The sequence below is a fragment of the Rana temporaria genome, chromosome 3 (assembly GCF_905171775.1).
Source record: "Rana temporaria chromosome 3, aRanTem1.1, whole genome shotgun sequence".
Lineage (NCBI taxonomy): Eukaryota > Metazoa > Chordata > Amphibia > Anura > Ranidae > Rana > Rana temporaria.
In genome coordinates this window covers 440,967,329-440,992,016 of record NC_053491.1, presented here as the reverse complement: position 1 = coordinate 440,992,016, position 24,688 = coordinate 440,967,329, and the positions used below count along the sequence as shown (strand labels likewise).

General features: G+C 45.5%; 1 protein-coding gene across 1 annotated transcript in view; it reads left to right on the top strand.

Annotated features, from left to right (window-relative positions):
* Window positions 1–24,688, top strand: part of LOC120930549 (potassium channel subfamily T member 2-like) — a 226,446-nt gene that overhangs the window by 61,955 nt on the left and 139,803 nt on the right. Inside the window, exon 8 of the mRNA XM_040341725.1 lies at window positions 22,267–22,361. Coding sequence (XP_040197659.1) covers window positions 22,267–22,361 — 95 coding nt within the window. The remainder of the gene's footprint in view (window positions 1–22,266; window positions 22,362–24,688) is intronic.

The following is a 24,688-nucleotide window of genomic DNA, read 5'->3' as shown; positions in this document are numbered from 1 at the left end:
TGATTGACAGGCTTCCGACGGTCGCATACATCGCGTCACGAGTAGCCGAAAGAAGCCGAACGTCGGTGCAGCTCTATACGGCGCCCTGCGCACCGACGTTCGGCTACTTTCGGAAAAAATCGTGACGCGATGTATGCGACCGTGGGAAGCCTGTCGGAAGACTGTCAATCAAATAGGAACACCCAGTCCCGCAGCCCATACCTGGAAGCGGCGGAGAAGATCGCTCTCTAAATTGGTAAGTACTGCCTTAGATTTTAAAAAAAACTACCCGATTCCCCTTGACAAAATGAGCATTAATCTAAGGTTAAAAACATTTTTTCGGGTGAACTCCCACTTTAAAATGTTCTACCTTTACAATCACTTTAAGCTTTAAGGCCCAGATTCACGAAGAAGTTACGTTGGCATATCTATTTGATACGCCGCGTAACTTCTAGTATGCTCCGGCGTATCTTTGTTTTGTATCCACAAATCAAGATACGCCTGAAGCTGGGCTAGACCCGACTGACGTACGTCTAGTACGCCGTCGGATTTAAGGTGCATAATTTACGCTGGCCGCTAGGTGGCGCTTCCGTTGATTTCCGCGTTGAGTATGCAAATTAGCTAGATACGCCAATCCACAAACGTATGTCCTCCCAACGCATTTTTTTACGTCGTTTACGTAAGGCTTTTTTCAGCGTAACGTTACCCCTGCTCTATGAGGCGTACGCAATGTTAAGTATGGACGTCGGGCCAGCGTCGAATTTTCCGTCGTTTACGCCGTTTGCGTAAAACGTTCGCGAATAGGGCTTTGCGTAAATTACGTTCACGTTGTCTAGGCATTGAGCGGGCGTAATTTAATTTGAAAATTCGACGTGATACTGAGCATGCGCCGTACGAAAAAAGCATAATTTACATGGGGTCAAGCTTATTTTACATAAAACACGCCCCCCCTGTTCCTCATTTGATTTAGGCACGCTTACGCCGGCAGATTTACGCTACGCCGCCGTAACTTTAGAGGCAAGTGCTTTGTGAATACAGCACTTGCCTCTCAAAGTTGCGGTGGCGTAGCGTTACTACGATACACTACGCCAATGTAAAGATACGCCTATCTACGTGGATATGGCCCTAAATTTTTAAAGTGTAAGTAAACCCTCCTATCGTTTTCAGCCAAGGAAGCTGCCATCTTTGCCTCTGTTTAATCTACAACGGCCATGATGCTGCACATGTGACTAGTTATGACACCAGCCATTGGATAGTTTGACAGTTTGGTTGAGAGCACAACCAATGGGAGTTTTAAATTTCTGGCAATAAAACTGTTTTATGGATGGGTTTACTTCCGCTTATTCATGGGTGTATGGTTTAAGCGTCCCTAATGAAAATAAAAATTATGGTAACAGGGTTTGTGGTAGTTAGATGGGTGAATGCAATTATAAAGCTTGATATACTGGGTATCTATTTACTTATCTCAACCTCATCATTTATATTTTACTAAAAAAGTGGATAATATATTGTGTTTGTGTGACCTCAAATTAACGTTAGTGTATTTTATACTGAAATTTGCACTTGTTGAATAATTGTGCTAATATTGAGTGACATAAAAAAATGAAACTACCACTGTTTTCCAGGGTCTCTGGTTTCAGAAAGTTTATAATGTTTTTGCAGTTTTAAGTAATCTTCAGGCCTAAATTTTTTTTTTAAACGTGTGCAAAATACCTCTAGCAGCAAAAGGCATAACCTCATAATGGGCTGATAAGTAAGGTGTATCCGTTTTTCCCTGTATATTCTTGTACAGTCATTGCCAGTCACTTCTAAACAGAACTTTGCTATTTTCTACACTGATAAGAAAAGCACGTTGGTGTTCTAGTTAGCTTCCAGGCATATCTATTGATCCATCTATCACTATTTCATGTCTGTTATGCTAACCCTACAAACACTGATTATTTATGCTTTCAGTTTGATCATTGTAATGGATTGGAAGCCATAGCAACACACATAGTGAAATCCATGTACATGAACCTTAATACATTCCATTTCAAATGTATAATAAAAAGAGTACACAAACATATAAAGGTGTCGTCCAAATCACGTAATTACTCCCAAGGCCAAACCATCGCCTTGAAAACAACTAGCAAATTGTGTCAAAAGTAATCAAAATGGTAGTGTATAAACAATCAATTGCCAGATTTGATACGAGTATTGAACTAGTTGTTTTTATGTAATAGTTGATGTGATACCTGCTACTGTTCAGGAGTGCGCTACGTACAGAGTGCAGAGTTCAGGAGTGCGCTACGTACTGAGTGCAGAGTTCAGGAGTGCGCTACATACAGAGGGCCAGATTCAGGTACAATTACGTTACTCTTCGGGCGGCGTAACGTATCCCATTTACGTTACACCGCCGCAGGTTTACAGCGTAAGTGCCTGATTCACAAAGCTCTTACCTGTAAACTTGCGGCGGTGTAACGTAAATCCGCTCGGCGCAAGCCCGCCTAATTCAAATGGGGCTGGCACCATTTAAATTAGGCGCGTTCCCACGCCGAGCGTACTGCCCATGCTCCGTCGGGTAAATTACCCGACGTGCATTGCGCTAAATGACGTCGCAAGGACGTCATTGGTTTCGGCGTTAACGTAAATGGCGTCCAGCGCCATTCACGGACGACTTACGCAAACGACGTGAAATTTTAAATTTCGACGCGGGAACGACGGCCATACTTAACATTGCTTAGAACACCTAGGAGGTAGCCCTAATTTTACGACGCGTATCTCAACGGAAACTACGTAAATTTAGATCGACGGACATTCGTGAATCGCCGTAACTAGTCATTTGCATATTCTACGCCGACCGCAATGGCCTCGCCACCTAGTGCCTGGCCTAGAATTGCATCCTAGGATCCGACGGTGTAAGTCAATTACACCTGTCGGATCTTAGGGCTATCTATGCGTAACTGATTCTATGAATCAGCCGCATAGTTAGGACGGGCGGATCACAGAGATACGACGGCGTATCAGGAGATACGCCGTCGTATCTCTTTTGTGAATCTGGCCCAGAGTGCATAGTTCAGGAGTGCGCTACGTACAGAGCGCAGAGTTCAGGAGTGTGCTACGTACAGAGTGCAGCGTTCAGGAGTGTGCTATGTACAGAGTGCAGAGTTCAGGAGTGTGCTATGTACAGAGTGCAGAGTTCAGGAGTGTGCTATGTGCATAGTGCAGAGTTCAGGAGTGTGCTACATACAGAGCGCAGAGTTCAGGAGTGCGCTACGTTCAGAGCGCATTGTTCAGGAGTGTGCTACGTACAGAGTGCAGTGTTCAGGAGTGTGCTACGTACAGAGTGCAGAGTTCAGGAGTGCGCTATGTGCAGAGTACAGAGTTCAGGAGTGCGCTATGTGCAGAGTGCAGAGTTCAGGAGTTTGCTACGTACAGAGATATATTGAAGGATGCATTGCAACATATTGCCAGATAGTAGTTTTTTGTTGGGTATATTATAGACAGTTTTGTCCAGGAGATTGAAGCTGGCTCGAATTTCAGACAATTTCTGTGAATCTGCCAAAATGGGAACCATAGGTGGCCCTGTTGACACCGCCCTGCTTGACAAACTTTGTTAGAGAAATCAAAGGAATCTGGCGGAAAAAGGTATGCTTAACAGTGACTGCATCCGTCAGCTGCCTTCACTGTTCAGGTATTCTGATCGCCACAGGTTGCTGGCTGTCAGAATAAAATAACCACCAAGAGGAGATTTGTCCATCCGCATTGTTTATCGTAGATGGGAGAATCTATTGATTTCTTGTGTTGTTGTTATTATTATTATTATTATTATTATTATTATTATTATACACGATTTATATAGCACCAACAGTTTATGCATCGCTTTACAATGTATAGGGGGGGACAACACAATTACAGTGCAGTTCAATACAGAAGGTACAGGAGGGCTCTGCTCGTAGAGCTTACATTTCCAAATGGAGGGGGTGGTGGTACAAAAGGTAATTAGCTGCAGAGAATGATTTGATGGGGGTGGGTTGTGTTCAACCCATTGGGCTGAACAAGTGTAATTTTTATGTGTATGGCCAGCTTTAGTTTCATATTCCCTATGTAAATGTAGGAAAGAAGGTGATGTTCATAATGTTAAAGTGTTGTGATAGAACTCTGCCATGTTTTTATTGATCTCGCCACTGGGAAGATTTACTGGTCTTGGTGACCATTTTCAGTGGAACAGAACGTGATAAGAAATCAATAAATTTCAAACAGGATTTTTTTTTTATTTATAACCACTGAAGGCCACTAATCTCACAAATAAAGCTTTCTTTTGGTGGTATTTGATCACCTCTGTGGTTTGAATTTTTTTACGCTATAAACAAAAATAGAGCGACAACTTTGAAAAAAAAATGCAATATTTTTTACTTTTTGCTATAATAAATATCCCCCCCCCGTATTCTTCTACATATTTTTGGTAAAAAAAAAATCGCAATATGCGTTTATTGATTGGTTTGCCCAAAAGTTAAAGCGTCTACAAAATAGGGGATAGTTTTATGACATTTTTATTAATATTTTTTTTTTACTAGTAATGGCGACGATCAGCGATTTTTATCCTGACTGCGACATTATGGCGGACACATTGGATACTTTTGACACCGTTTGGGACCACTATCATTTTTACAGTGATCAGTGCTATAAAAATGCACTGACTACTGTAAAAATGACACTGGCAGTGAAGGAGTTAGCCTGTATGGGGCGCTGAAGGGGTTAAGTATGTCCTAGGGAGTGATTCTAACTGTTAGGGGGCATGGCTACGTGTGACACGTCACTGATCGCTATTACCGATGAGAGGGAGCATTCGATCAGTGACATGTCACTAGGACGAACGAGGAGATGTTGCCCGGGATTCAGAGAGATCGGCGCATCTTTAGATAGGCGTAGCGCATCTCATATGCGCTACGCTGTCGTAACATTGAGAGGCAAGTACTGTATTCACAAAGCACTTGCTCCCATATGTACGCCAGCATAACGTAAATGGGCCGGCGTAAGCCTGCGTAATTCAAAGTAGCAAGGCAGTGGGCGTGTTGTATTATAATGAAGCGTGACCCCATGTAAATGAATGGCCGATCGAACGGCGCATGCGCGCGCATGCTCAGAATCACGTCGCAAATACTCCCTAAGATACATCGGCTCAATGCTTTCGACGTGAACGTAACATACGCCTAGCCCCATTCACGTACGACTTACGCAAATGACGTAAAATATGACGCTGTTCCCGCGCCCATACCTTAACATGACTTACCCCTGCTTTATGAGGGGTAAAGTTACGCCGGACGTACGCCTTATGTAAACGGCGTAGCTTAATCTAGGTCATTTGCATATTCGACTCGTAAATCTACGGAAGCACCCCTTGCGGCCAGCGTAAATATGCACCCAAGATACGACGGCATAGTAGACTTACGTTGGTCGTATCTTGGCCAAATTCAGGCGTATCTGATTTCCAGAATACGCGGAAAGATACGACGGCGCACATTTGAACTTACGACGGCGTATATGAAGATACGCCGTCGTAAGTCCTTTCTGAATCCCGGCCGTTGTGTTTACACTGACATCTCCCCGTTCTTCACCTCTGTGACCTGATCGCGGGACACCGGCGGACATCGAGTCCGTGGGTCCCGCGGGCAGGGTCACGGAGCTTGCGACCAAGACGCAAATTAAAGGGGACGTATATATACGCCCATTTGCCCAGCCGTGCCATTCTGTCGACGTATACATTTGTGCGGTGGCCAGCAAGCGGTTAAAGAGGAACTTCATTCCCACTCTTGCACCACCATCTTTGGTATGCTGGAGTAGGGTTTGGGTTCAGGCAAAGACCTGTGGCCCAGTTTCTGTCTGGGGTGAATCTCATTCTTACCTAGGCAAGCACAAAAAAGCACTAGACAAAAAAAAAAAATGTATATCCAAATGTGAGAGAGGGGGGGGGGGGGGGAGAAGGCAGAGGAAAACAGTTATTATTTAGGGTGAAGGTCTACTTTAAAGATATGGCGATAATGGGTCATCGTATTTGCTTCTAGGGGAATGAACCAAGAAGCAATGTTTTAAACATAGGAAACCCATTTGAGATTGAAAAAGAAGTGTGATGAGGCATTATATTGGCACCCTATTTATGCAACCTATACACTGAATATATTATTCTAAATGCAAGGCTAAATGAGTCAAAAGCCACAATTAGAACAGCCAGGAATATAATCAACAACCTCTGATATGAGGACGATTCTGCACCAATGTATCAAAGTGAGGATGGTTTGAGGAGCCTTTTAATTAGTGTAATAAAGAATAGCACTAACATTAACTTCTGCACAGCTTCAAAAAGACTAAAACAGACTAAAATAATTCCAACTAGCCCTACTAAACTTCAGTGAGTAGATTGTGGAGACAGCAAAGTGTTATTTTCTTGGGCATCAAAGAACCCCTCAGATCCTAACCTCAATTGTAAAATTAAAAGATGTTTCTTCTTTGGAAGAAAGGCTATGGCAAATCTAAATAATATAATAAAGCTGACCTACTCTTAACTCTGGGCTAGTTTAAAAATGATTCTTGCTGTGGGGCTTCCCACACTGCAAGATTTAAATGCTCAATTTCCCTAGGGGGTGATGCACCAGAGACCTTTCACTAATGTAACAGTGCCTGGGCAACTTCAGTTTTTGTAGCCTATGAAGAGTTTTATGTACTCAGAACCATATGCCATCCACTCCTGTTTCTTATTCCTTGACTAGTGTAGATTAGATAGCCCAACCTTTACTCAAACCTTTTAAAACCGCCCAAATTCTTTAAACCTTCCCCCATTTCCCCATTAACGAGATCGACACAGAAGTTGGAGTAAAATCGGCCACAACAGCCTACTTTATTTTTCAAACCAAATTAAATATTTAAATCAAATTAAATAATTCCAAGTAACCAAAAACTTTATTCATTAACATTTAACCAAAATAACTTTATTAACACCCGTTTAATTGGGTCTTTGACAGCAACCCCACTTAAACCTTTAATTTTCCATTACACTGCGTTACCATTACCATATCCGGCCCCCAATCGACTCCAGCTCGGAGACACCCCCTTTTTACCCCGCAGTGTACCATAACCGTATTCCAGCAGACACTGTTCCACTGGAATAACACCATAAGGCGGCCATCCCACCGATGAGCCCCCCCACCATTTCCATTCCATCTGTTAACTGTCCCCATCAAAGACCAAAGGACACCGCCACAGGCCCAAAGGGGAACCCCCTTTCCCTTACAGACCCCTCCACACCCGCAGGGCCCTCTGAATCCCCTCCTGCAAACCTAGTGCCCACAAATCCATACCCACATCGGTTAGGTGAACACCATCTCCGAGCAGATACAGACCCACATTAACCTCCAACTCCGCGTGGCGAACAACCAACCCCCCGTGCTTAGCCACAAACCTCCCCACTACCTTGTTCACCTTGATCCTCCCCTTATTGACCCTAGCCACTGACCTTGCCATGCGCCAGGTGGTCCGAGCGACGATATCAGACCACACCATCAACATCCCTGGGAAAGCTGCCCTGAACGTAAGAACGTCCGCCTTAACGGCGGAGATCAAATCCCCTATTGGCCGAACCCCCAGATCGTTGCCCTCCACATGTAAAACCAACACGTCGGGTGGCCGGTCGAGCCGGGCATAGCGCTGCACCTCCGACAGCACCCTGCCCCACCCCATCCCCGGAATCCCCAGCCAACGAAGTCTCGCCTCCCGCCTGGAAATCCCCAGCTGTCTACCTTCAGGCCTAGCATCCGCTCTCCTTGCCCCTCTGCAAACAAAAGAATGCCCCATGATCCACACGAGGCGTGAATGACCTCCATCTGAAAAACAAATAACTGATTATCATGCCACAACCCCCCGGGAATATCGTGAACCCACATCCTCTAGTCCATAACCAACCACCACCTCAATCCAGCGCCATGTGTGGGCATACATAAGAATTAAATCTCCTCGATTCCCACCGCCCGATCCTTTTGACGGCCACCTCATCCAACCCGCACCGGGCCACCTCAGTAGCCGCCCCGATAAGGAAGGAGTGCAAGGCAAATTGTAGCTCAGCAAACCCAATTTTTTTCAGACATTTCCTAAACACCTGCACAAACTGAAACCATGACACAAACGAACCATCCCCATGCATCAAAAAGGGCCCCTCCAATCCCGGGCGTATTGTTAAAAACTCCTGCACCGTCCGCACGGGGCAGACCCTTCGAACCCGTCAAAGGATACAAAAACAAATCCACCCCTTTTCCCCTCTGATCCGTTTTGGACCGACGAAGCCGAAAAACCACGCTGTCTTCCGACGACCGCACATCCTCTACCCGTAGTCCCCCCGCCACCTTTCTGGAAGGGCTAACCAACTCGCCTACCCTCAAAGCCCCGAAAAACGCCACCACAAAAACCGTATGGAATAAACTCACCTCATAACTGGATGAATAGATGTCCCCCAAGACGCCACAAATCTTTTGCAAAACCAAAAAAGTCACCGGTCTCCGCCTGTCCCTGTGAACGTGACTTTTCCTGTAACCCTTAACCGCCTGTTTTACCCAAAAACTTTTTGTAAGATCGGCACGGCCCTCCAACTTAAACAAAAAGGCTAAACCCGCCAACTTCTTTTCCAAGGCCGACACCGACCCCCCTTTCTCCATATGTCTGGCCACAAAATACACCACCAACCAACCCAGCTCTACCTCCCCCAGCTCGGTGTCCGCCAGCCGTTTGAACACAGACCATTTGTCCCATACCTTTGTGTACGCCACCCACGTTGGCCCACTCACCGACCTCCTGATCCAGCTTGCAGCGATCCCAACGCAATTCCCCACATCCACCCTGGGCAAGGGACCCCTTCTCTGTCTGCCTGTGGAGCCAGCTCTCTGAACTTGTTCCATTGAAACCGAGACAAGGCATCAGTGAGTCTGTTGTCCACCCCCGGAATGTGCACAGCGTACAGAAAGATGTTCCATTGTAAACAGCGCAATACGAGGTGGCGCAGCAACCGAACCACCGGCAACGAGGATCCGGAAACCCGGTTGATAACTTGCACCACCCCATGTTGTCACAGTTCAACCTGATTTTCAAATCCCGGCACTCCTCCCCCACAGCTCGATCGCTACACCACCGTAAAGAGCTCCAGCAGCACCAGGTTCCTTTCAAAACCCGCCGCCACCCAGGACTCAGGCCACACCTCTGCGCTCCATCGTCCCTTGAAGAAAGCCATGTAACCCGTGGAGCCTGCCGCGTCCGTGATGAGCTCCAAATCAAAGTTACTCACAGGTCCCGACATCCAAAGCGCCCGCCCGTTGTACTCTTCCAAGAAGGTGTACCACACCTGCAGATCTACTTTCAATTCCCCTGTCCAGCGAATGAAATGAGTCAGGGACATTGCCCCCGCCGTAGCCGCCGACAGCCGTCGGCAGAACACCCTGCCCATGGGAATGATACGACAGGCAAAGTTCAACTTACCTAGAAGTGACTGCAACTCCCTTAGCTGAACCTTATTCCGCCCCAACATCCCCCTGATCACCAGCCGGAGATCCTCCACCTTGTCCCCTGGCAGTCTGCATTCCATTGCCCCCGAGTCAATCACGATCCCCAGGAAACTCAAAACCGTGGCAGGGCCCTCCGTCTTGTCGGCTGCCATCGGCACGCCAAACCTGTCCGCAATGTGCTGCCATGTTGCCAACAAAATCGCACACACATTGGAGGACGGAGGACCCACGCACAGAAAATCGTCCAAGTAATGGATGACCGAATCCAACCCCAACACATCTCTGACCAAATACTCCAAGAAAGAACTAAATGTTTCAAACAACGCACAAGAAATGGAGCAACCCATGAGCAAACACTGGTCAAAGTAGAACTCCCCCTGCCACTGGCAACCCAACAGCCAAAAGCTGTCCGGGTGTACCGGGAACAGGCGAAACGCCGATTCAATATCCGACTTTGTCATGAGAGCCCCCTTTCCGTAGCGCACCGCACCGCACCGCACCGCCGCGTCAAAAGATGTATAAGACACCTTGCACTCCTCAGGATCAATGGCATCATTCACCGCAGCGGCGCCTCCGCAAACGGTCCCCCCCAACCGGCCCAGTTCCACTTCCTTCGTCAATTTCTCGGACACCCCCCCCAGGGTTCTCCAAAGCAGACCGTAAGTTCTTAGCCAAGGATGGCGCCTCCAACAAAGAACACGGAATGACAAATCCCTCAGAGAACCCCAAGGCGAGCAGCTGCGCCGCAGCCCTATCTGGGTACCTATTTAGAAAAGGCTGCATCCTTTCCCCCCTGACTGGCGTCCTCCCTCTTGTTCGCAGCATCCCCCGCCCGCTTTCCTTTCTTAAAGCACCGGGACAAGGGGTGGCCCCCCCACAACCAGAGCATTTGTGTTTAAAATGACAGGTTCCTCAAAATTTGCAGGAGCCTTCGTTGAACTGCCAACACACCCCCCATTTTTTTACGGCCGGCGATCCAGAGGTGGACATACCCCCCCGGGAAAAAACGGGCTATTAGTCCGTGGCGCAGACATCATCCGCATCCACAAGCTAATATCCTTGTGATCCCAGCGCAGCGACGGATGAACAGCCCGCCTCTGACAAAATTGCTCGTCGTAGCGCAACCCGGTGAGCCTCCCCAATCGCGTCCATATAGCAGAACAGTGCCGAACAATGCTCCGGGCTCTTCTCCTTTTTTCCTCATCCTCCTGCTTTGAATCGTCTGGCTTAACCCGATCCAAATTGAATTTCTCAAGCGGGAGAAGGGAAAAAATCTCAATATACTCACCCTTCGCGATTTTATCCCTGACCTCCTGCTTCAGATGCGCACCCAACGGACCCTCGAAACATACATAAACCTCACACTTGGCGGCGTCTGTCATCCGTACCACATCAGACCTGACCACCGCCGGTTTCTCTCCCCCCTTATCTCCTGAGCTGCTATCGGGAAACACCCCAGGACCCCCCACGGTGGGAACAGCCGCCCCCACCGCCAAAGTCACTGTACCACTGGCAGGCCCCCCGAGCCCCCCAACCCAAGGTGCGGCTTGAGGAGGCGTCACAGACCCTCCTGCGAACCGCTGCACCAGATCCCTCAAGCCCCCCAGCAGATCCTGCAAACCCCCTGTTGTCGCCCGCGCAGCGGGTCGATCACCCGCCACAACCGGGCCAACAGGCAGGGACCCTGCATATTGTCCCACCATACCCCCAGTCAATTGCGGACCCCCGCCCCCCACCCCCAGCAAATTACACAATACAGTAGCAACGTCCCCAGAAGACAAAGAAACTGACTTACCAGGCTGGCTGCCAACGTCCCTCACAGCTTCGGATCGACTACGGGGACTCCGGCCTCCCCACTGCCTTGGAACCGGCGGTCGAGTTCCTGGCCGATCTGCCGGTCGAATCACGGCCCCTCCCTCGCTGAGTCTCCGCTGGATGGCCCCCCATCGGAGGGGGTGACCGATCGGTCTGCTTGTCCACGCCGTGCGGGCGAGGATCGGGCAAAGCCGATGTGGGCGACGGTTCCACCTGGGGGCTCCTAGACGTCCGCTGGGATTTTGAGCTGGGCCCTGGGGAGTAACGCTCCGGTGGCCGCGACCGCCAAGCGCGTAGGGACAAGATTGCGGCCGTATCCGACCCCCCGCCTCGTCCTCTAGCAGCCCACCCACCTGGGATTCTAGCCAGCTCGGGGCTTTAGAAGCAGCTGCCGCCCGCAGGCGCGCCAAAAGCAAGTCCACGTTCTCCATTTCTTTAAGGAAAGCTGGGAGCAGAGAAAAACCTGCCTCCCAGCGTGCTAAACTTTCCCGAGTGTCCCACGTGCGCCCCCGCCCCCTTATAAAGGGCTCCTCCTCCACAGACCACCAGCCTTCCTACGGCCACTCTCCAGAATGCCTCCTTCCTTCCTTAACCCTCTGTTGCCCTACTCCTCACCCAGTCATGCCCAGCCCTCCGTTATTTGTCCCTTTTGTCCTGTCACTCCGGGCCTCCCTAGATTGCACTAATAGTGTCATCAGGGTGGAGTCTGGAAACAGGAAGAGCTGCTCAAAGTTAGCCTATACTTTCACAAACACAGCAGAAGCACATACTGCAGAATGGATGAGAAAATTTGGTCTAGGCAAAAGAGCCCAAACTCGCTCATCCATGTCTTTATGGACCTTCCTTTTTGCACTGGTACGCAGTCATGTTGGAACAGGAAGGGGTTAGCCCCAAACTGTTCCCACAAAGTTAGGAGCATGAAATTGTCCAACATGTCTTGGTATGCTGAAGCCTTAAGTGTTCCCTTCACTGGAACTAAAAAAAAAAGAATAAAAAAACAACCCCATACAATAATCCCCCCTCTATCAAATGATTTGGACCAGTGCGCAAAGCAAGGTACATAAAGACATGAATGAGCAAGTTTGGGGTGGACCTGCACAAAGTCCTGACCTCAACCTGATAGAACACCTTTGGCATGAATTAGAAGTGGAGATTGCGACCTCACAAATGCGCTTCTGGAAGAATGGTCAAACATTCCCATAGACACACTCCTAAACTTTGTGGACATCCTTCCCAGTAGAGTTGAAGCTGTTATAGCTGCAAAGGGTGGGCCAACTTAATATAGAATCCTACAGACTAAGACTGGGATGCCATTAAAGTTCATGTGTGTGTAAAGGCAGGCATCCTAATATTTTTGATAATAGTGTGTGTAATTCAATGTCCAAATCTTGGCCATATTTAAGGAGAAGATACATAATATTCTAAGTCATTGCCTACTGCTCAAAACATATGTTTAGGTCAGTTGACCATGAGGAAACCGGAGGGCCATAAAATCATTGATTTTGAACACTGATGTTAGAAAAAATGGCTGAGAGCTCTTTGAACTGCAAGAAGATCAAACCAATCAATAACTGCAAGATGCCCTAACCAAAACACTCCCTTGAAGGACTGATGTCAGAGTCTAAAGATTCTGGACTCTGAAAATCCTGAACTCAAAAGAGAACACTTTTGCTTGGGCATACATTTAACATACAAATCAAATGCTCCTGTATTACAGTCTAAACAAGTATCTTATCCAGTTACTATGTGATGCACAGGCCTCATAATGTCAACAATTGTGAGCCAAATCCTACATCATTTGTGTCTCACGTGTTCCTTCCAGACACTGCAGCTCTTAGTGGGAGGGTTTCAGTAACAGAGTCAGTGCTGCCAATCCAGAAAGCAGTGGACAATTCTGATAACCACACCCCCCTACAACATTTTTCATCCCACTGTAGTGCAAGCAAACAGCTTACATGAGAGTGGCAACTCTGCTATGAACCAAAGAGCAGTGCAGCATCCTTGCCACCCCATCTCAGGAAGCTATACTGGATGGCATTCTCTTTTAGGACTAATAGGTAATTTGTTGACCTTTTTAGGGGGGTTAAGAGAAAACTGTGCAGATGCACTTGGGAATTGAATAAAAATCTAAAATTACTACGCTTGTGTAAATCTTAAATGAAAAAGCTGCAAACACAACAATAAGATATTTGTCATCAAAATACATATGTAAACAATAAGTGTTGCACTAACAAGAATTGTGTAAAGTCAGTATATAGTAATCATATATAAATACAGCATAGAAAACAATCCCACAAAGAAAATAGTGAAAGATATGTGGTTCGAAGATCGAAGGTGAATGTTATTTCCTTCCCTTCACCAAAGAGGCCAATCACCAACACCCTAACAAGATGTCCTCTCTTTAGAGCGTGTGGACCCTTAAATATAAGCGGGTCAAAAGGGCTGTTGGGGACCCGCTCCCACTAGCAGTACTAGAACTGGAAAGCACAACCTCAGGGATGATGTCTTGGGTATGAATCCAGAAAGATATCACCAGCTCCCAATAACGTTGTACTGTACATATAAATAAAAAGCACAAAATACTGTAAAACCTTAGGACAAATATTTCTTTAATAGCGAGTGCTACTCACACAAGTAAAAGAACACGCGCATGTCTCCATAAACAAATCCCTCCACTTCCAAGTAACACAATGACATGAACAAGCCACTCCTCCCTATGCGTTTCGTCACCATAAGACTTCTACTTTGGCACTTTGGTTCAGAGCAGAGTTGCCACTCTCTTGTATTCTGTGTTTGGTGAAGGGAAGGAGATAACATCTATCTTCGTTCTTTTAGCTGTTGGAACCACACATTTTTTACTATTTTCTTTATGGAACTGTTTTTCATGTTGGATTTATATATGATTACTATATACTGACTTTACACAATTTCTGTTAGTGCAACGCTTTTTGTTTACACTTGTAATTGAATTCTGCAATATCCATATTTTTCATGAGTGGCCAAACTCTACTTAGCTAGCTGACTACCATCTATTATGTGGCATCCACTCCACTTTTACCCTGTTACCCTTTAAAAATGATATCTTGTAATTTATTTGAAGGGATAGGCCTTAACCCCTGTATATTTTTTCCCATCATCCACGTCATTTGCTATTATTAATGGATAGTGTTGTTTGAAATGCGTAAGTGCTTGAGTGCCTTTAACCGCTGCTATCATTGTATACTTCAATAAAACTGTCCGTTTTATTTGGACACAATCCAATGTGCTTACAACTAATCCCTTTCATCTGTAATTACCCCAGCGGAACTGGGCACTCATGAAGTCATCAAGAGAGAGTAGACTGCATTCCCGGGGTGAGCTGTCTGTGTTTTAACCTTTCTGCGTGTCCATTGGACTGTCCCACAAAACCATAAAAAAAAAAAAAAAAACATGATGTATAGAGATTTGCAATAGAGCCAGGTCAGTTAAAGTTTTATCATTAAACTATGTAAGCCGCATAAACTCCCAAAACTATATTCAAAAGAAAAAAAAAATCTTAAAAAAAAAGAAGTAAAGAACGACTTCTTCTATTGTCGGCTCTATATGCAGAGGATAATGAGTAGCTGCAGCCTAGTGCCTCAGGAACGCAGCTGTGAAAATCTCCTTTTTCACCTCAATTCTACTTCTATGTATGAATGTAAATGCAGCCTGAGGGAGAAGTTTCTCTCACCGGGCTGCGGTCTGTAGTGCTAATGAATGTGAAACACCCTGCGTTCCCGCTTCTAATTGAGCGGTAGCTGTGCCGAATCTATTTATACGCTATGAGATCACTTGTGCGATACTCTGGTGCACAGTTCTCTTCTGACAGGTGTCAGTGTGACTTGGCTCACCTGCAGCTATAGAATTATGCTGGTCCTAAGTGATGTTTTGTGATCACTTCAATCAGACCTTTGGGCGGTCATTGTACAATATGGGCCAGATCCCCATGGTTCATTACATGGCACCAGATTACCTTGGCTGTGCCAGAACCCTGAAGTGCTCAGGAAACACTTAGGCTTGGGATATACCAGGATAATTTCATTGTAAAATTTTAATTTAGGGAACGTTTGATTTCCTAATGATTAGTGAGGCCAAATCAGCATTCAATTACGACCATTGTGAAGAGAGAATTCAAAGGAGCTGGATGGAAATTCTTCTTAAAAAACAAAATTCTAACTGAGAATGTAGTTCATTCAGTAAAAATTGTACATACTGCAATGAAACATGTTTAACCACTTCAGCTCCAGAAGAATTTTCCCCCTTCCTGAACAGAACGCCTTTTGCGATTCGGCACTGCGTGGCTTTAACTGACAATTGCGTGGTCGTGCCACCTGGCTCCCAAACAAAATTGACGTTCTCTTTTCCCCACAAATAGAGCTTTCTTTTGGTGGTATTTGATCATCTCTGCGGTTTTAATTTTTTGCTCTATAAACAATAAAAGACCAACAATTTTGAAAAAAAAGCTATATTTTTTACTTTTTGCTATAATAAATATCCCCCAAAAATATATCTAAAAAACGAATTTCTTTCTCAATTTAGGCCGATATGTATTCTTCTACATGCTTTTGGTAAACAAAAAAAAAAATGGCAATAAGCATATATTGATTGGTTTGCGCAAAGTTATAGCGTCTATAAAATAGGGGATAGATTCATGGCATTTTTATTAATATTTTTTTTTTTACTAGTAATGTGGCGATCTGCGATTTTTATAATTTTTTTTTTTAGTAATGGCGGCGATTTGCGATTTTTATTGGGACATTATGGCAGACACATCAGACATTTTTGACACTATTTTCGGACCATTGTCATATATACAGCAATCAGTGCTATCAAAATGCACTGATTACCGTGTAAATGACACTGGCAGGGAAGGGGTTAAACACTAGGGGGCGATCAAGGGGTTGAGTGTGTCCTAGGGAGTGATTCTAACTGTTGGGGGGATGGGCTACTATTGACGGGCGGGCGTGTGCTCGTGTCTTCGGCTGCACGTGCCCGCCCACTAGGCGGCAAATTCAAAGGGATGTACAGGTACGCCCATTTGCCTACCCATGCCATACTGCTGACATATATCGGCGTGCCGTGGTCGGGAAGCTGTTAATATATGAATTAAGAAATTAGATGATATTTATTTTAACTTAGTTGGGTTTACTGTTGGAGGCATATGTAAAGTCCTATTGCTTTGGTTCCTTGGTTTTGATTTATTTAGAATGAAATTAGTTGACTCAGTGAATGTGATGGCAAGAATGTTCTGATGATGACAATTTTTCTACGAATGTTTTAATGACAGTCGAACGATATATGGCCAGCTTTGGACACCACTTTGTAGTGCATCAGCTTTGGTCATACAGTAGTTCAGCGCACAAACCGGCTACTGTTCTTCTAGTAAAAAGCCCAGCTTTGGTTTTAAAACTGTTCCTCTTTAATGGCCCTCTCATGCTTCATACACACGACCGGGTTTTTCGACAGGAAAACTGCGAGGAGACCTTTTGGCCAGGAATTACGGCCGTGTGTATGCTCCCTCGCAGTTTTTCCGATGGTAAAACTGCCAAAATCCTCCGGCAAAAAAAAGAGAACCAGCTCTCTTTTTTGCCATCGGGCACATTTTTTAAGCTAGAGTAATGCCGCGTACAGACGGTCGTTTTATGCAATGTAAAAAAACGAAGTTTTCTGTGAAGTAAAAAACGACGTTTTCTGTGAAGTAAAAAACTACGTTTTTGAAACTTCAATTTTCAAAAACGATGTTGCCTACACACCATCGTTTTTTCACAATGCTCTAGCAAAGCGAGGTTACGTTCACCACGTTTTTCCATTGAAGCTCGCTTCATAACTAGCTTCTGGGCATGCGCGGGTGTAAAAACGTCGTTTGAAACGTCGTTTTTTGCTACACACGGTCAATTTCTGTGAAGTAAAAAACGACGTTTTGAAAAACGACACATAAAATTGAAGCATGCTTCAATTTTTTTTTGTCGTTTTTTACAAGACATAAAGCGACGTTTTCCCCCACACACGGTCAATGAAATTGACGTTTTTAAAAACGTCGTTTTTTTACATCGCATAAAACGACCGTCTGTACGTGGCATTAAGCTTTAAATGGCTTGGTTTATTTCCATTACACTTTCTTACTTTTTCTGTGCTGTCCATGCCCTTTTCTCTTTTCATGTCTTCATGTCTGACCTTTTACAATGGAACTTACCAAGAGAAATATCAAATTTGGCATTGGTAATTATTTTATTTTTTTGTGAATTCGGTTTATTGAATTTTCAAAGTAGAAAAGTATAAAGAATAGAGCCTTTGGGCATTCCCAGACTCGTATAAACAAGACAAAAGATAAAAACACTAAAGAGAAAATAAAAACATGAAAACTACAGTACGGTAGGTCAAACACAAAAGAACATACCAGTGTTTAACGTGACCTTCAACTGTTCCAGCAACTGGATGGATGAAGTGATAATATTACTATAATTATGTCACACAGACAGTTACTGGTAGAGAAAGAACATGAGAGATGATTTTATGTACCAAGTCTTGAATCATCTCAAGTGATCATTGAAAAGCCTGATAGGCACGATCAATATAACCTTAACCGAACGGTAGACGGTTCCCGCTTATAGAATTTGGGATAGTTACTGAGTGACGTTAGTCAAATCATATTCTAATGAAATATAAAAAATTTGGTTATACACCCCCTGGAAAGGCATGTTGCTTTATTTAGGGGAATTTCTGAATTTATCAGAGTTTTATCAGAGTGCAGGACCATAACATGTGTTGGAAATCCGCTACGCCACCCCCACATTTCCAGCAGTGGGGATATGCCCCGGGGGAGATTTTATTTAGTCTTTGTGGTGTCAGATAGGCTCTGTGCACTAGTTCGAACTGGATTAGGCGGTCTTTAACTGCAACCAACTGTGAAAATGGATATTCCCATATACCCTCCCAAACATCTGCATCAAGTAGTCTATCAGCCTCTTAGCTTCCATTCCAAAATGGACAGAAGGTAGTAGTGCTCTGTAGAAGGCAGACAGGGGTTTGTCTGAATGATCATCGCACAATTGGGATTCTAGATTAGATCTATAGAGTGATAGGCTGCAATCTGAATTGAGCGGAAAAGGCGCGATGGAGTTGTAAGTATCTAAAGAAGCATTTATTCGGTAACCCATATTTCTGTTTAAGTTCATCAAAAGGCATAAGAGCCCCATCCAGACAAATATGTTCTAAAGTTTTAATTCCCTTTGTTGCCCGTAATGGCGGATCTGGTATAGAGTGGAATTCAGGAAACAAGGGGCTGGACTGAGGAAGTCCCACGCATGGACGTAGCGCGTACGGGTGGGGGGAGGAGTCACGTCTGACGTCACCCGCGGCCACTGCACTGGTTTGAAACTAATACATGTTCTTGATGCTGGCAATAGCATAGAGAGTGCCAATTATTGTGAGTTGTTTTTTTCTTGTTTTCTTTTTGCCATTAAAACTTTTATGCAGAGAGCACTAGATCACCTCTTTTTTACTTCTATGTGCGGTGGAGTTCAGCAGCAGCATAGATCAGTATTGTGTATGTGGGTTCACCACTGCTTGAACTTGGATGGTTTATCTGGAGCAGGATATCTATAGTCACTCCGTCTGTAAGTTCACTGCTTTGTGACCTATTGTAGGTCAAGTGGATGAGGTGAGAGGCCAATCTCTATGTGGTGGAGGGATCCGTGTCGCCTGTTTAAACGTCCTACTGCACGGATGTTCTGTGCTTTACACATGCACTGATGGACTCTTATTTTCCGACCTACACATGGACATTTATGTTATGATGCAATGTTTTATTTTATGATTTTTTCTATTGCGCTTCACTAATTTATAGATTGGTAGGTGACCAGATAACTTACACAATAGATATATAGAGGAATGAGTGTGACCAAAATATACAGCAAGATTCAGCAAATGTAGCCCTAAAACAATGCCACTGAAGACTGAACAGTTCTAACCTAAAACCAAACCTCCTGTAAACAGTTAAAAGACTGACAGTTCTACCTATTTCTTTCGCAAGCAGATCATACCAACATCCAGGGCTTTTTTTCAGCAGGAACGCGGGGGAACGCAGTTCCGGCACCTTTAGCACTGAATATATGTAATGGCAATGGGTACTGGGGTATTCTGGCAGGAATCTATTTTTGTTTGGGGGGTCTATTGTTGCTGGTTGGACAATTGATGAGGGAGGGGTCTATTGTTGCTGGCTGCTGGGAAATCTGTTGTTGTTGCTGTGGGTCTATTGTTGCTGGGGTGATATTTTGTAACAGGTGGTCTCTTGTTGCTGTGGTGGGTCTAGTGTTGCGGTGGGTATCTATTATTGCTGGGGGTAAATTATTGTTGCTGGGGGGGGGGGGGTCCAGTGTTGCTGGGCTGTGGGTCCAGTGTTGCTGGGGTGGGTCCAGTGTTGCTGGGGGTGTCTATTATTGCTTTGAGGATTTATTGTTGCTGGGGAATCTATTGCTGCTTGGGTGGGTATAATGTTGACAGGGTGGGTCTAATGTTGCTGGGGGATCTATTATTGCTGAGGTGGGGGTCTATTTTCACTGGCTGCAGAGGATTTATTTTATTACTTTTCTTGTTATCGTCAACGCATACCATACAAAAGCACAAAAAAATAAAATTTGGTTCTGTGTTCTCTAAACAGATCGGTACTGGGAGGTGGGTAGGGGGTGAAACCAAGGAGCGGTGCTCGGGGGTTGGTAGGGGGCAGAGGTAAGTAGTGATTTAGATGGGGAGAGTTCCTGTACATATTCTCTGAGAAAAAAAAGCCCTGCCAACATCTATCCTAAATCTGCCTACATAAGCATATTTGAAACAACCTCATTTAACTGATAAATGATAACTGTCAGTTGCTTGTGCTCTCAACCAAACTATCAAGCCATCAAATGACTGGTGACATAACCGGTCACATGTGCAGTTCCATGGCAACTGCAGGTCAAACAGAGGCTAATATGTACTGTAGCTTCAAGGGTCAAGTCCTGGGGAATAAAGTGTGGGAACTCCCACCCAAGATCCACTCCCCCACCAAAAAAAATGATACGCTCATATGCATAATTACTAAAGCGCATGTTTTTTTTTTTTAACCAAGTTCTTTCTAAATCCTGCGATAATTCGCGGCAGACCTCCGCAATGTCTCCTGGGAACAATGACAAAAGCTCCCAGGAGACATTTCGGCATCGAGGAAGTGACGTAATACCCGCACACTCCCTGATGAATCCATATACAGGAAGCGGCCAGTAACATAAAGGATTACTAAGGTTTGTCTGCCCCTGACAGTGAGTCAAGCTGGGCATCGCCGCTCAGTGAAGGATTGGCTGGGGTGGCTCGGCTGCTTTAGTCCTGCAAAGGGAACTGCGTTCCTGCTGTGAAAAAAGTGCAGGAACTCCATTCCCACACGTTCCCGGAGGACTTGAGCCCTGTGTAGCTCCCATAGCTGTAAAGTGGGGGGTTGGCAAACTATTCATTGTGATCAACCGGCCGACCACAGGGAGCAGACAGGTGGATCGCGACCACAGCTCTGCCTCTCCCCAGCCTCTGATATTCTCATCTTAACTGGAGAGCAGGAGGCAGCATAGCGCCGGATGAGGAGCTGCCTCAGTGATTGCTTGCTAGGCGGTCCTAGCAATCAATCGCCATCTTGTTATTTTGAACTCCGTGCATCTCCCACTCCCGCCCTCCACCCAGCACAATGCTGTCTCCTGATCTCCGCTCTTCTGTATACACTCTGGCAGGTAGGAAGTGCTACCTACACAGCACTGTGTGTATGTAAAGGGGGGGGGGATGTGAAGGTGACAGAGAAGACAATTTTGAAGGGGGGGGGGCAGAGGACACTACAGTGGGGGGGGGGGTAATTGTGATTAACAATTCACAAAGGACACTGCTTGAGGGGGGGATCACTGCTTTCCTGCTCTATGAAGGGGGGGTAGAGGACACTACAGTGTGAGGGTAGTGGGGGGTACAGGACACTACTAGAGGTGTGATGTAAAGGGGACCAGAAGACACTGCTTTGTGGGGCAGGGTGGTACAGGACACTACTGTGGGGTTAGGGGGGCAGAGAACACTGCTATGGGGGACAGAGGTCACTACAGTGGGGGGGGGGGTGAGGTGAAGGGGCAGAGGACACAGCTTTGGGGGGGTACAGGACACTACTGTGGGGGGAGGGGGCAGAGGACACTACAGTGGGGGTCAGTGTCATGTGCAGGGGGCAGAAGACACTCCTTTGGGGGGGGTAGAGAACACTACTGTAGGGGGAGGGGGCAGTGGACACTGCTATAGTGGGCAGAGGACACTACAGTGGAATGTTGATATGAAGGGGGGAGAGTTAACTATTGTGACACACACTGTGTTCTAAACGCCATCTTTTGGGAGCTTGATGGATTTTTTTTTTTTAAGGGCGCCCCCTCCCCAAAGGATCTTTTCTTGCCTTCATGTTGTCCAGGTAGATCTCAACTCTGAAAGATTGCCTACCCCTGCTGTAAAGAATAGGAGGATATAGTTCCACTTTAAGTAAATGTATGAGTAGGGACTTTAGGTTTGCTCAAGTCCATTTCACTGAGATGCAGAAGGAACTAGGTGGAGTTGTCAGAAGGTTATACTGTATATAGTATATAGTCATTAAAAATATAACATAATGATGTTTGAATGAACACATAATTGCCTGAAGGATGGTAGTATTTGCCTGAGGTTATACTTCAAATATTAGAAACAGTACGTTGCATTGTATACTTCTCATATGTTTCTATAAAGGAAGAGGTGGGCGCCAATTGCGTTGACGCCTCAGGCAGTTTAGTGATTATGTTCTCCGCTGCTTGCCCTTTTCAAATTCTGGGCTGACATGTAGAGTGAAAGCAAAAGATTATATACATTGTGTTGCCCTATTCATACTGCCCATCATTTACATATCTCCTTTCTCTGCCAGAATGACCTGCATCGTGCCATCCAGAGGACTCACTCTGCCATGTTTAATCAAGTCTTCATCCTCATATGCACCCTTATCTGTCTAATGTTTACTTGGTAAGTATGGCGAGATATCATGTGACTATCGGTTATCTGCGTCTGTGAATGCATAGATCTGACCCCTGGTAGCACACTTGTAAATGGCACCTCACTTTCCCAGCAGCTAATCTGTCAGCTACTGTTATCTTTAAAGTGGACCTGTTGATTTATATTCCCAATGCAACTGCAAAAGTCAAGAGTAGAAAAATAGACCTTGTTTGTGTATCCCCCCCCCCCCCCCAGAAACTCTGGACAGTTAATTTTTTTCCTTCATTTTCTGGGGCAGCATTCCTCAATGGGGGTGCTGTGGAACCCTGGGGTACTGTCTAGATCTGTGGGGTACTGTCTAGATATGTTGGGGTGCCACACTGCACCGGTAATTTTACACAGCTTTATGCGTTTCTATGGCACAGGTAAGCTGTCTGCCAACACCATGAAAATTCATGACACAAATCAAATCGGGTGGCATTCAAAGTCAAGGGTTGAGAAGCAATGTTCTAGGGCAGGGATATGCAATTAGCTGACCTCCAACTGTTGCAGAACTACAAGTCCCAAACTCTGACAGCCACAAGCATGAGACCCAGAGGTTGAGGCATGATGGTACTTGTAGTTTTGAAACAGCTGGAGGTCCGCTAATTGCATATCCCTGTTCTAGGGGATGATCCAACCCAGAGTAATACTTACCCTTCTCTGTGGTCCCACAGTTTTTCTCCTTGCCAGTTTCAGTTTTTTCCACTTGGTACCCCAAAGGAGCTCTTATTACTGTATAAGAAAATAAGAACCTGAGTAATGCTTACTTGTCCTGAAGAACCAAAGTTCCGGTCCCTCCATGATGATGTGTTATGTGACCAATGCTAAGGCATTAATCACTTAGTGCAGGACGATGATGTTTTTTGGGAAATGTGGCCAACCAGCAGATCTGCCTAAATGCCTTTGTCGGCAGTCTTTGAGCTTGTGCTGATGGCAATGGTATGAAATCAGTTTGAGACACTCTTAGGCCGGGTACTCACGAGCAAACATGTACGGTGAAACCGGTCCGTCGGACCGTTTTCACCGTACATGCCTGCCAGAGGGCTTCTGTACGATGGTTGTACTAACCATCGTACAGAAGTCCGCGCGTAAACACTACGCGGGGCGTGTCCGCGGCGATGACGCGGCGACGTGGGCGGGCCTGCCATTTAAAGGCTTCCACGCATGCGTCAAAGTCATTCGACGCATGCGAGGGACGGCGGGCGCTCGGACATGTACGGTAGGTCTGTACTGACGACCGTACATGTCCGAGCGGGCAGGATTCCAGCGGACGGTTTTAAAACACGTCCAGGAATATTTGCCCGCTGGGAAAAGGCCCGGCGGGCAAATGTTTGCTGGAATTCGGCCCGCTCGCGCCTACACACGACCGAACATGTATGCTGAAACTGGCCCGCGGACCAGTTTCAGCATACATGTTTGGTCGTGTGTACGGGGCCTTAAGGTCATTCAGAAATCATTAAGGTTTAATAATTAACATTAAATTAACATTTCAATTAATTAACATTTAATAATTAAATCAGTTGACCTCCTTTTGACCTGATTTTGACGTACTTTAATCAGATTTCGCAGTCCTATAGACTTGTATAGGAATGTAAATCTTGAACCAAACAAAAGGCCATCGACCTAAAGACTACACCTCACCTTCAACATTTACAGCGGTTTTGCAGTGGGAACTGGCTGCCTGAAGTTTAGCTAGTCTAAATACTTCCTCTTGCCTCATGACTTTCTAAGTCCAATTGGCCAACCCAAACATCCAGAAGTGATTAAGCAATTTTACACAGATGAATCCATACCTCTTTGTCAATGTTTCTGTAAAAGAAACCTATAGACACTTTGGAGGATAACCCCTACCTACTGGTAACACAGAGATGTCACACATTCCATCACACCTTCTGTACTATATATTGTTTGCTGTCTCGTTGCTCATACTCTAGTCTCCACCCATGCTGGCTGACCCAGTTTTCATCACTCATGTGTCAGTAAAATTCACAGTACAGCCCAAAGAAATCTCAGAATCATAAATTGTCTGGAAGTGGAGATGTCTTACTTTTTATACCCAATAGTACTATTGATAATGTTTTTTAAGCATATATTTTGGGGGCTACTTGGACAATGGCAGTTTGGCTCATTAGCCTTAAATCACACCATTTTTAGGTTTTTAGACAGAGATTTAGTGCCCAGCCCCATTGCGTGCAGACGTTCAAAATCTATAGAAATCTACATTCGAGGCATAATTAAATTATCAACACTTGCACATGTGTAGTTTTCCCTGAAGCAAAAGCAGAAGATTTAATAAAATCAGCATGGCTTTCGCC